General features: G+C 51.8%; 1 protein-coding gene across 1 annotated transcript; it reads right to left on the bottom strand.

Annotated features, from left to right (window-relative positions):
• Positions 1 to 3,572: 3,572 nt before the first annotated feature.
• Positions 3,573 to 5,614, bottom strand: LOC100836298 (transcription factor TCP15). Its single transcript, XM_014899651.2, has one exon. The coding sequence runs from the start codon at positions 5,086 to 5,088 to the stop codon at positions 3,859 to 3,861; it is 1,230 nt and encodes a 409-aa protein (XP_014755137.1). The 5' UTR covers positions 5,089 to 5,614; the 3' UTR covers positions 3,573 to 3,858.
• Positions 5,615 to 12,249: the final 6,635 nt, after the last annotated feature.

A 12,249-nucleotide genomic window follows, 5' to 3' on the forward strand; every position in this document is an offset into this window, starting at 1 on the left:
GTCAACAACAACAAAAATTCATAAAAAGAGATAGTACATGCTAATTTTCCATTTCTGTACTTACCAAATTGTAGTTCATGCACCATTTAACTGCCGGCAAATATTGTATCTCCAGCAAAAGTCCAATAGCCAATGCAGATTGCCTGCCGGCAAAACTTTTTGCCGTCAGCAATAAAGCGGCCAGCCTCAACTGCCGGCAAAAAACTCTTCTTGGCAGGTTAGCTGCCGGCTTAAGTGACTTTTGCTGGTAGTTTGACTGTCTTGACGTCTGGGACGTCGTGTAGTGTGAGCAAGCAAACGATACTCTTACTTAGTTGCCACTCTTTACGTTTCATAATTCTTATCGTTGTTTTAGGTCACCACGAGAAGAAAAAAAAGAGAGAGGCATGACAGGTTTTCGGTCGTGTGTGCGTTTACCAATTTATTGATCAATTCTTTTTGCGTTCATGTGATTAATCTTTGACAAACCCAACGTAGAGGAAGTAGTAATTAACTTATTCTAACTAAATCTGCTATGTCACTGTCTCCTGGTACGGTAGGCCTAATCTACACCCCCCGTCACTAAACATCAAAACGGCGTGGACCACACCCAAATCTAATAAAAAATGATTAGAGTCTTCCAATCCAATTACTCCACATCAATTAGGAATATTAATAAGCACGACACACTACCGGTGGGAACAACAGTCTACGTACTAGCAGTCTAGCAGTAGACCAAAAGGGCAAAAGCAGTCAGTCTACGTACACATGCATGACTGTCGGATGGCCAGCAGCTTTGAGAAATGATTCTTTTCTTCATCAAAAGAAAAAAATGATCCGTTTCAGACACAACCAAAAACGCACTAAAATCCATGGCACTTTTCTCGATCATGAAGAAAAAATTGCCAAGTAACAATTAGAATTAGAGCGTCCATTTCGATCGACGACGTCATCTAACGGCTCGAGATGGAATCACCGGTGCATCAGACGCTAATCATAGCCGTGCACTACTCCATGGCTTTGGATCGGGGGTGCAGAAGGAGCGCAGGCGGCAGAGCTGCAGAGAGGATGAAAGTCGAAGCGCAAAACAGGTCTTTCTGGAAAAGCAGCCGCGGCGCGGCAGTAGAGGCAAAGGAAAAGAAATGCAGTAGTATCGCGCGCGTGCACTTGGTCCGGAAAGGAGCTAGAGTGGGAGTAAATAGTGATACTACGGCACGATTTAAAGCTGCTGTTCATATATATACGCTGATGATCTGGCTCTGCTCTCGCAACGAAAGTGATAAAAGCAAAGGAAAAGCTGCTGCACATCATCCTCTTAGCAGTGTGCGTCTGTACAATCGTATACGTACGTTTAGCTTGTTTGCGTTTTGCAAAGCCCAGCGGAAGAGAGAGATGAGATTCCCCTCCCGTTGGCTGTCTGTCTCTGTCGCTAGGAGCGAGAGCAAATGATGCAGGGAGGAGGAAAAGGACGCGACGCAAGTAACGCTCTGTGTGTGTGTGTTTGCGTGGGTGTGTGTGCGCCTGGGTCTTTGCTTTACACTCATGATCCCCATGAAAGAATTCCTGTAATTTTGTTGTCGATCGCCTCGGTAGAAACGCACACATGAGCCTGCCAGTTCCTGCCTGCCTATCTTTTGAAAAGAGGAGAATGCGCGCGCCAGTCCTGACAAAAGCGGCCTACCTATAGCCAGGAGGTCAAAATCAGAGCCCGGCCGGCGAGAGCGAGAGATCACAAAAGCTAGCTCCTCGTCGCTAGCAGCTGCATGCCCCTCCATCATGCATGCGAGCCCATTGCAGCATGTACATCGATCTATCAGCTAGCTAGGGCAACATTTGCAAGGAGCAATGTAGCCAGGTCATGCTCAACAGCTCAAAGTCTATTTATTTCTTATTAGGAGGGGGAAAAAAAGGTCGATCTGGATTCTGGTCAAGCAGTACGTACGTAGACAGGCGAGGAAAGAATACTACATGTGGTGAAGTGCAGGCGCAGCAGCAGCTGCCATTAGCTATTTTGCTTAGGTAGCTAGCTAGCTAGGCCACTCAATGCAGCCAATCAGCTCAACATGTGAGGGGCTCCAATTTGGGTCAGAGAACAACCGACAGCTCCAGCACGTTATTGGCCTCATCCTGCAGTGCAGCTAGCATCTGCGCACCCCCTGCCTGCGCAGGCCACATTGCAGGTAATTATGTGCCCATGCATGCATGCATCACACCCACACCCATCCATCCATCCAATATGGAGCATGTCGTCTCCAGTTAAACCCATCATTATGACCCGCTTGGGCTGCCAATTCTCTTCATCAATGACAACACATGCTGACATGCCGGCCGTGTGTCAGTCAGTAATTAAGCTCACTTAATTGACCACGATAATTAGGCAATTAATCCTCTAGCTATAGTGCCTGTACAGTGGAACGCGTACGCACTCATGTGAGCGTGTGGGGTGTCCGCCTGGCCGGTGTCGAAAAATAATGCAGTCCCACCCATGCATGCACGCTTTCCTTTCTGTGTTAATAAGCCCACCACACGGTCAAAGCACAACTTGCACAGATCTCACGAGACCGGTCCGTGCGTACGCGCGTAGTGTGGTGGCACGTATAAACGGAGCGATCGAGCACAACAGCAGGGGCTCGTGCTCCTACTATAACGTGTGCGTGCTACGGTACGTGTAGGGATTTGGATTCCAGCCGGGCCCGGGGTGCATGGGCATGGGCCGGGCGACAATAAGGGCAACCCTGGCGCGGGGCCGCCAGGACCACGTACGTACCCCTGCTTTATGTGGGTAAGTCGCAGCCGCGCAGGGCAGCAGCAGCCAGCGCGTGGGCCTGTCCCTCGATCGCTCCCGTGCGCGCGCACGGGACTTGCCTTGCCCCTGCCCTGCGGCGATGTCATCATCGAGCTATCCCTGTCCGCGGGCCGCCGGCGTCGGATCTCTGATCGATGGGGGTGTGGTGGCGATCTCTTTGGCTGTGATTTTTGCAATTTATATACTCCCTCCGTTCTTTATTAAATGTCTCAAATTTGTCCAAATATGAATAAATCTATACTTAAAAGACGGCTAGACACATGTAATAGAAAGTCACTTAATACGTGACGGAGGGGGTGTCGTCCGGTACTGTTGGGTTTGGGTTTTGGGTGCTACAGTTTCCCCTATGCTTTTCTTCCGTGCCATGGCATCTTGCTGGATGTTATACAGTGCAGCCCGGCCGGGCTGCCGGGCATATGCATTCAAACTATAGGAACTTTGCTACTAGCTAGGTGCCGCGGTGCCGGCCAGTACAATTTAAACGGAAGGCGAAGAGAACAAGATTCAATTGGAAGTTGGTTCACATGGATTCCATATATAATACAGTACGTACCACTTGACATTCAAAGGGGATGGTCTCGTAATTAAAGAGAACACTAGAAAGCCCTAGCGAAAAGGAGGACGATTAATGTCAAGGGTTTACGTACGTATATACGTGCACAAACACACCTACTTGGACAGTTGGACTAGCTAAGACTAGAAATTAATTAAGTGGCAGCCCCATGCTTCGCGAATGTCGTCTCAAGCTGCTTCTCCTCGAAACCCTAATTATTAACAAGTGCCGGTGGAACGTAAACAACAATCTCGATCTCTGGATATATAGATACTCCATCGGTGAAGGTTATTCCTTTCTCTTAATTCCTCGCTCGCTTCTAAAGATGACGATGCCAACGGGATGCAATTCAATCGTGTCAATATCCTTGCAAGAAGAATCTGGTGTTTGGGAGAAACTAATTGCCGTAACAAGCTCGCGCGAACAGATCAATGAAACCAAGAAGAAGAAATCAAAAGCAGAAAGAAAAAAAATGCGCCAAACCAGTCGGAGTCGGACCAGCGGCCGCGAAGGCGAAGCCCTACGAGTCGTCGCTGGCGCTCATGCTCTCGTTCCTCTCGCCGCCGCCGTGCTGCTGATGCTGGTGGTGATGCTGGCTGCCCCCTTCAGCTGCTCCATTGTGCTGCCCAGCCACGGTGACCTCCGACGCCGCCGCCGCATGCTGTCCACGGTACGCGTTGAGCGCGGCGAGGATCCCCATGTGCCCCTCCCCAGCTGATCCACCACCGCCGGCCTGGGCCTGGCCGAGGCCCAGATGCTGAGCGGCTTGCCCGCCGGGCAGCAGAGCCATGGGCGCCGGGAGGTTCATGAAATGCAGCCCGCTAGGCACGCCGCGGTACACGGCCGCTGCGCCGCCAACGCCGCCGCCGCTCCCAGGTTGCGGGAACGTCGTCCAGATCGATTCGCCGCCGGCTTGCGTGGCTCCGGGCTGCGCGTTGCTTGTCGTCGGCACCATCCATACCGTGCCGCCGCCCGGCATTTGGCTCTGTGTGACCGTGTACCCGGCCATCTGCTGCTGGTATTGCATCTGCTGCTGCTGCTGCAGTTCTTGCTCCCAGCGCCGTTTCCTGGACAGGTCGTTGTTGGCGGCGGCGGACGACGAGGACGGCGAGACGTCCAGCCCCGCGGAGGTCCCGGAGTGGAAGCTCAGGAGCAGCGGGGAGGAAGACGAGGACGTGACGGTCGAGGCTGGGCCGCCGTCGAACCCGAGGCCCATGAAGCGGTCCCACGCCTCGGCCCGTGCGCCGCCGCCGAAGCGAGAGCCCGAGCCCAGCAGGCCCGTCTGCAGGCCGGCGGCGCGGAGGTGGGCCGGGATGGAGGAGAGCATGGAGCCCGAGGAGCGGAGGGAGATGTTGAGGGAGGTGAAGTTGGCCGGGATGGTGCCCGTGCCCGTGGCGGCGATCACGGCCGGCTCCGCCTGCTGCAGCAGCCACTCGATGGTCTCGCCGTCCGTCTTGTGGCCCAGCTCCCGCGTCAGCTGGAACACGCGCGCCGCGCAGATGGCCGGCATCCGGATCCGCCGCCCGCGCCCGTCCACCTTGGTGTGCCGGTCCTTGCTCGTCGTCCGCTTCGGCGCCGCCGACGCCTTCCTCGCGACCTGCTGCAGCTGTCCGTTCGTGCCCCCGGCTCCCAGCGCGGCAGCAGCCGGAGAGGTGGAGCACGGCTGCAGGTACGACTGATCCTCCTTCTTCTCGAGGAGCTGCAGGGGGAGGCGGCGGCCTCCGCCGGCGGCGTCTCCGGTGACGTCCATGGTCTCTCGATTAGGCCATAGACCTACGTACAGCACGGCACGGCACAAACAAGATCGATCGATGCTTTGCTGTCCTTTTTTTTTCTGGCCAGGGGAATTGGAGCGGTGGGTTGGTGACGTTCGTACGTACCAAGCTGTTGTTGTGGGGTTGCTCAGCGGGCTGGTTAGGTGATGTGGGGACGGCGGTGAAGGCGGCGGCGGCGGAGCTGGATTGAGAAAGAGATCAAGGACAGAAAGAGAGAGCTACTAGCTGTTAGGAAAACACACTATAGGCCGGTTGGAAGGATTATTTTAGTATGAGGACAGAGAGAGTGATCTAGATGATCTTGTGGAGAACTGGAGATCGATCAAACACTATTTTATGGTGTTTTGGAATGGTTTACCTCGTGTATGAGTTGCAGGGAGGACCGGAGGACGATGGCTGGGGAGGGGAAGGAGCATATGATAGGGGAGAGGAGAGAGAGGGAGAACGTCAAGGCAGGAGATGATGGTGTACTTTGTCGGGATTGGAGGAGAGAGATCACGACGCACTAAAGGTATGTTTGACAGAGAGAGGCTGATAAGGATAAGAAGGACTACGGGGACGAGATCATTAGGGGTTCACTTAATTAAAGTCCTGATTTTTTATAAAATAGAAACTTTATTGTTCCTTCCTCTGCATCGAAGAAACATATAGCATAAAGTTTTACTCCCTCTTCATCAAAAATACACATAGCATAAAGTTTTACTCCCTCTTCATCAAAGATACACATAGCATAAAGTTTTACTACATTATCCCGCAACAATCATAAAACAGTGACCACGTCTAAAGGTGTAACATGCATATCTCGAATCGACCTATAAACTACACAACCTAGAGTTAGCATGCCATCTAAACCGGGACAGTAACTCGAGCATGCAAACTCTATGTATTTGGGAGCTGTTTGGTTTGTGCCCCCAACCAGCCTTGCCAAATATTTGGCAGCCTATGGTTATTTGGTTGTTGTTTGCTTCATTGCCAAAATTTTGGTTGCCAATATGATTCATCTCACCTCTCTCACATATTCTTGTCAAATAGTTGGCAAAATGAGGACCAAGGAATCCTTAATCAAAAAATTGGCAAGCCAAATCTTGCCAACATTTGATAGGGTTGTATTTGGCACAAAAGAAAGTTCGATCTAGTAGAAAAAATCTGAAAAATGATCCAATCTAATCCAGCAACTCGACACGATTAATGCAACAAAGATTCAACAATGCAAATACTAATGTGAAAATTGCAAGGCTCAGATTGTTTTTTGGGACGAAGGTAACTAATCTCTACTTTTTTTTATTGGCTTTTTCTGGACTATAGGTAAAACAGATCTAAACTAGGGATAAATTGGAAAAATCTCACCGAGCAACCTTAAACTCTGATACCACGTGATATGGGTCAGGGTGGCCCGATTTTTCGATGAGATTGATAACTCTCGATTTGGTTAGGAGGTGACGTTGATGATCCGACTACGGCCTAGAAGGCAGCGCCTTAGCAATCGATACACCAACTCCAGAGAGGTTATTGATCACGCGGGGGCACGATCAACCTGACCACGAAGGTCTTTGTTCCTGCAAGCAATCGAAGAACAAGCAAGAACAAGATAAATAGCGGATGCAATCTGAAGTTGCGAGTATACTATATCAAACCAATGTCTCAACGAGACGATAAATTGGGGTTCCGAAAGCGGTAAAACAGGCGGTCTAACCGACACATGCGATTACACGAAGTAGTAGCGATGGCTAACTTTTAACTAAACAAAACCCAATGCTCCTTAGGGGGGCTCGGGGGATATATAAAGGAGGAGGGAGAGAGATTTTCGTCCACCTTGAGTAAGGAGGCCGAAATCCAACTCTTCACTAACTTTCCTAACAACCTACAACTCTTTAGGAAACCGAAAAACAGATCCGTCAGATTGTTTTGTCCGCCACGGTCAGCACGCATCGAATCTCCTTGTGGGGCCGGATTCGTTGGAAAGGTCTTGTAATTACCTTTCCAACAAGTACTTGTTTGCTTCATTTGAACTTCGGATGCGGCCTAGGTCATTAAAACAAATTCGGGTCTCCTGACAGTTCGGACCCGAATCGGATTCAACTTTAATTTGTGATATCTTTCTCTAACAATCTCCAAATCATGTGCTGTTTGATTTGTTGGAAAGTACACTTGAAATCCTTCCCTCTCAGCTGTATGGATGCTTGATTCTTGTTGGCCCTCCCGTTCACTTCCATCGTATCTCATCTTGACCTTGGACTTGAAAAGCTCGACAAGATGCCTACGTAATAAAACGAGACAAGATAGTAGTAGCTCCGCCTCTTCATAAAATATGACAATGAAAACAATTACTATTTAAATTCACCTGATTATAAATCTTGTCAAATATTATAGAATTGAGGGTCCCAAAGGTTGTATCCATGGTTAGCATGTCCATATCAGTAGGGTTGTATTTGGCACGAACCAAACAGCCCCTTGACTCCCAAATATCTATATACATCGAAATCCGGACAGACCGGAGTTGACAAAACTTGATACAACAAAGGATAAACATTTGTAATATATGGCTCGCATACACATGGACACCTCTAATTATTTCTGTTGCAGAAACGTGTGCGTTCGTTGATCCAAGAAACATATTACAGACGATTGACAAAACTGAAACAAACACCGACATCAAAGATTTCTAATAAAACTAAAAGTTACATCAAAATTTCAAAGTCAAAGTTGCTAAGACCCATCATCTGTATCTTAGTATCTCACCATGTCTCCGGTGATAAATCGGAAGAAAACCGGACATGTACATTTGGACTAACTTTGCAGGGATTTGATCATATTTAACCCACTTAATTTGCACTTTGATGATTTTTTTCCCACCTTGTCTCACTTACAAATGGCTCCATACCCCACATGTAAGTGCCACAGTACGGACTAAATCATAGAAGTGCAAATTAAAATGGAACAATTTTTTTTGAGAGCATTAAAATGGAACAAATTATCAAATCTGTTTGTAGGTTGGGGAAATATCCAGTAAAAACTGGAAATTCAGTGCAAATCTGAAAACTCCCAACGTGAGTCATCGGATCAACAACGGAGGGTGTGGATCAAAGGTGGGATTTCTAAGCGTCCACTTAGAACTTTTCGCACAACCCCCTCCTTTCTCCATAATTAACTGAATAATTAGCCCACCAGCCCCCTTCTCCTATCCCGTATCTGTGCCTCTCGGCAGCTGGGCGACGGCGGCTCGGCGTTTCCCCCGCGCTATGGCGGCTCAAAGACTGCGGAGACGCCACCGCTCTATGCCTGGCGACCGCGACACAGCCCCAGCACGCGACGGCGTCGCGGCGACCTCGGCCATGCCACACCGGCAACTTGGTGAGCGCTGCGCGGCCCGGCGCGGCAGTACTCGGCGGCCGCCACGCTTCCCGAGCACGAAGGAATCTATGCATCCACGCGCAGCCGCGACAGAGACACGGGGGCCGCTGCGCTGCCCCAGCATGACGGCATCTCGTCGGCCACGGGCCCACGGCACTACTGCGACGGAGACTTCGCAGCCGCTGCGCTGCCCTGGCGCGACGGCGTCTCTGCGATAGTGACTCGACGGCCAGGGCACAGCCCGCACGCGATGGCTTCGGAGGCTTCTCCATCGAAACTTTATTCTGCAGTGCCTTCTGAAGTCGTTCCTGAATCACCCCACCGCCTGCACCTAAATCAATAGAGAAAGAATAGGAATTTCAGTGCTTACCGGTACAGGGTTACAAGGAGGCTGGGGTGTGGGAGGGGACGAAACTGCGAGACCATCGAGCACGAGGGCCAGTGGCGACGCATGGTCTGAAGGGAGGCTCTCCCTCACGTCCGGCGGAGGGCGAGGGCTCATGGCCGGTGGCGCCATCGTCAGATCGAACACGAAGTGACCATGAGGAGGCGAAGAACCAGGGAGTTTGGTCATCGTGGCAAAAGAGAGGGGGTTATATGAAAAGTAGAGTTAAGTGGTGTTTACAGATCCCACCTTCGATCCACACCGTTCGTTCTTGATCCGATGACTCACGGTGGAAGTTTTCAGATTTGCACCAAATTCCAGTTTTCACTTGATATTTCCCACGTAGGTTTGGACACCTCTAAAGATTTTACCCATAGAAACCCCGAACCTTCACACAGCCCATGCAACAGCCCACAGCCCAACCGCTTCCGAGCCTCTCTTTTCTTCTGCGCGCAGCTCATACACGAGGCAGCCCACGCGGGTAGGCGATCGATCGTTCGTTCTCCCGTGAGCTCTGATCGATCGATCGATCCTCCTCCTTTGGTCCTGTATGTGCGCTAGCGACTCGCGCCCAGCCGCCCGCCCCCGCGCCCTTCCGCCGCTCCCCTGCGTTTGCGTCATTACCGATTCGCCGTGCCGGATCGTTCTCTTCTGAGCCCCGGGAACTATAGGTCAGGAAGCAAGGACTGGTACGTACTGCTAGTGCTAGGTTTTTAAATTTTGTTGATATATACGCGGACTAAATTAATGTAACACTGATTCATGAACTGAAGGCGACATTAAAATTTCGGAAGAAGATTCTTAATTTCTCATACATTTGTCTTGCAATTTGTGAAAGAAATTCTTAATTTTCTTGCCATGTTCGTGAAAAAGGAAATTATTCCTCATAGTTGCATTCGAGAGGCCTCGATTGGGCTACCATCCAACAGCCTAATAACCGCCGACACAACATTTTTATCTCTTCAACTAAACATAATGTGCATCTCCTATCCCCTTGACGAGATGAGTCCCCACGCCACACACACACAACACACACAATAGATCAAGGAATGGTCGGGCTACTCTCGGTGATCTCAGGAGGCCTTTGTAGACTGCTCTGAGTCGAGATCAGAGACTAGATGTAGGCCGAGCTTCTTCTTCCTCCTACCCAATGGGTCATGCCATGGGTGACTTCATAGAGTTTCAATTCACATCATTATGCTTCATAAGGCATTGGCATCGAGGGGAACGAACCTAGGGTCACTTGATTCGGCTCCGAAGAAACTCCGGCGAGCTCAAGTTGGCGAAAACACTACTATAGATGTGTGACGGTGGAAGATCAATGAGTTCATTTTTTTCAATGTTCCGAATAGTATTTTGACATGCTACAAGCACACATATTTGCTACTTACGCACAACCGTTGTGTTGCAACGACCCAAGTGATTATTTTGATGAATGCAAATGTATTTTTTTCGTTACTGCATACACCAACATTGTTTTCTTACGCTGAATAGAGATTTGTTGCATACAAATAAGTTCTTGTGACATGGACATGGCTCACTTATTAGTAGATTTTTGGTTTTGTGAGGGAGACCAACCTCTAAAAGTAAACGCCACATGTCTCAGCACAAACGTACAATTTTAAGCAGCTCAGACGATCGAAAAGACAACGGATCGGTAAAAAATATCATAATTCCGCCGCCAGCTGCCCCGAGAAGTCCTCGGGGTCGCAGTCCTGGCGCCATTCGAGCGCCAAGCACTCGTAATCCGGCTCAGGCGCCCACTCCGGCTCCGGCTTTGGCCGTACAAGGCGGAGATGGTCGCGAGGCGGCTCCGGCTCCCGTCGGTGGGAGGACGAACCCGGCTCATCCTTGATGCGCAGCGCTGGCAAGGAGGCGCGGCGGGACGAGCCGGAGCCGAAGTTGGTTGGCCCGGCCCTGTGCCGGTGCCGGCGGTGGAGTCTCCAGGCGCGGGTTATCGTCGGCAGCGATGGGGGCGAGCACCGCCGCCACGGAGCGCCCGCGCCAGAACCGGCGCCGGCCGTCGATGTTGAACCGGTCCGGCGGAGGGCGCTCGTTTTGGCCCTCGTAGCGGGCGATGTTGACGGGGTGGCGGTCCGTGAATAGCGGCGCCCAGTTCGCCCCGGTGGCGCGGTTCCACGCGGGGTCTTGGCGCTCCTCCGCCATCAGCCCGTGCCACCAGTAGGCGTTGATGGCGGTTGTCCGGGCACGGCCAGTGAGCACCGGTGGCGTCGGGATGCCGCCGATGCTCAATGTCCAGTGCGCTGGCAGTCAGGCGGCGCTGGGTACTCGTGCTCGTGGAGGGCCTCGGCCTACCCGAGCGTGAGCGTCGCGCGGCGCTAGGTCTCGTTGCCGGAAGCCATGGAGTCGGAGGTGGCGTCCGATGGTTTAGTGTTTAGGGCGAGAGGGAGGAAGCGGCGAGAGGAATGCCGAGTACCACCGGTGGTTGCCCCTTTTTATAGCGCCGGAATGTGAACCGGCGGGCGTGTGAATGCGGCGATAATGGACGGGGGTGCGGCCGCGTAGCAAACGGCGGGCTACCGCCATTAAAATCCGCCCGGGAGCTGAGGAGGGGCCGGTGAGAAACCGGTGAGGCGATTAATTGGTCGCTGAGATCACGGGCCCGCCGCAATAACGCAGCGCCCTTGCTCGCCCCCCTGTGGGCTGGGTTCGGTGTGGGGGGGCGGCTAACAAATTTGGGGAGATCGGCTGGGTCGAAATTTTTGCACCAGCGCCCCCGAAGCCCGTTTAGGGGGCCTTTAGGGGGGGCGGCTGGAGTTGCTCTTTGTTGGTGGTTGTGGGGTCTCACTATCTGTATCCTTCTTGTATCCATTACTCGTTTGAACGCAGATAACGTATGTCTACGGGTGTAATGTACGGAAAAAACAGGAAAAGAACATGTACACTATTTTGGGCCTTCCGCGCCCGTTTTGGGCCCGGCTAACCCCGTTTATTCCGGGCCGGGCCGGCTCGATGGCCAGATACAGAGAAAAGAGGAGACGAGTGTAAATGAAAGAGAAAATATCACAAAACCACAACAGTTACGTCCATCTTATCACTTAACCACAACTTCTGGATTTTTTATCCGAAAACCACAACCGAGCCTCCTAATTGCCTTTGGCTTCTCTTAACAGCGAAACTGACGTTCCTGGCCCACCTGTAAGTGTTGACGGGGCAGCTGATGGGGCACCGGGCGAGCCAGACACCGACCGGTCCGGTCGGTAGATAAGCCAGGCGAGCCGCGAGCCCATTCTGCGTGCGAAAAGCCAGTCTCCTTTCCCTCCATTCGCGCCTTCACTGGTAGTGAAGTCACGGGCGGCGACGGCGGCGGCAGCTTGGAGCTCGCCGGCGGGAAGGAGCTCTTGCCCGAGAAGGAGCACGTCGGCGGCACACTGCAATG

Source organism: Brachypodium distachyon, chromosome 1 (genome assembly GCF_000005505.3).
Source record: "Brachypodium distachyon strain Bd21 chromosome 1, Brachypodium_distachyon_v3.0, whole genome shotgun sequence".
Classification (NCBI taxonomy): domain Eukaryota; kingdom Viridiplantae; phylum Streptophyta; class Magnoliopsida; order Poales; family Poaceae; genus Brachypodium; species Brachypodium distachyon.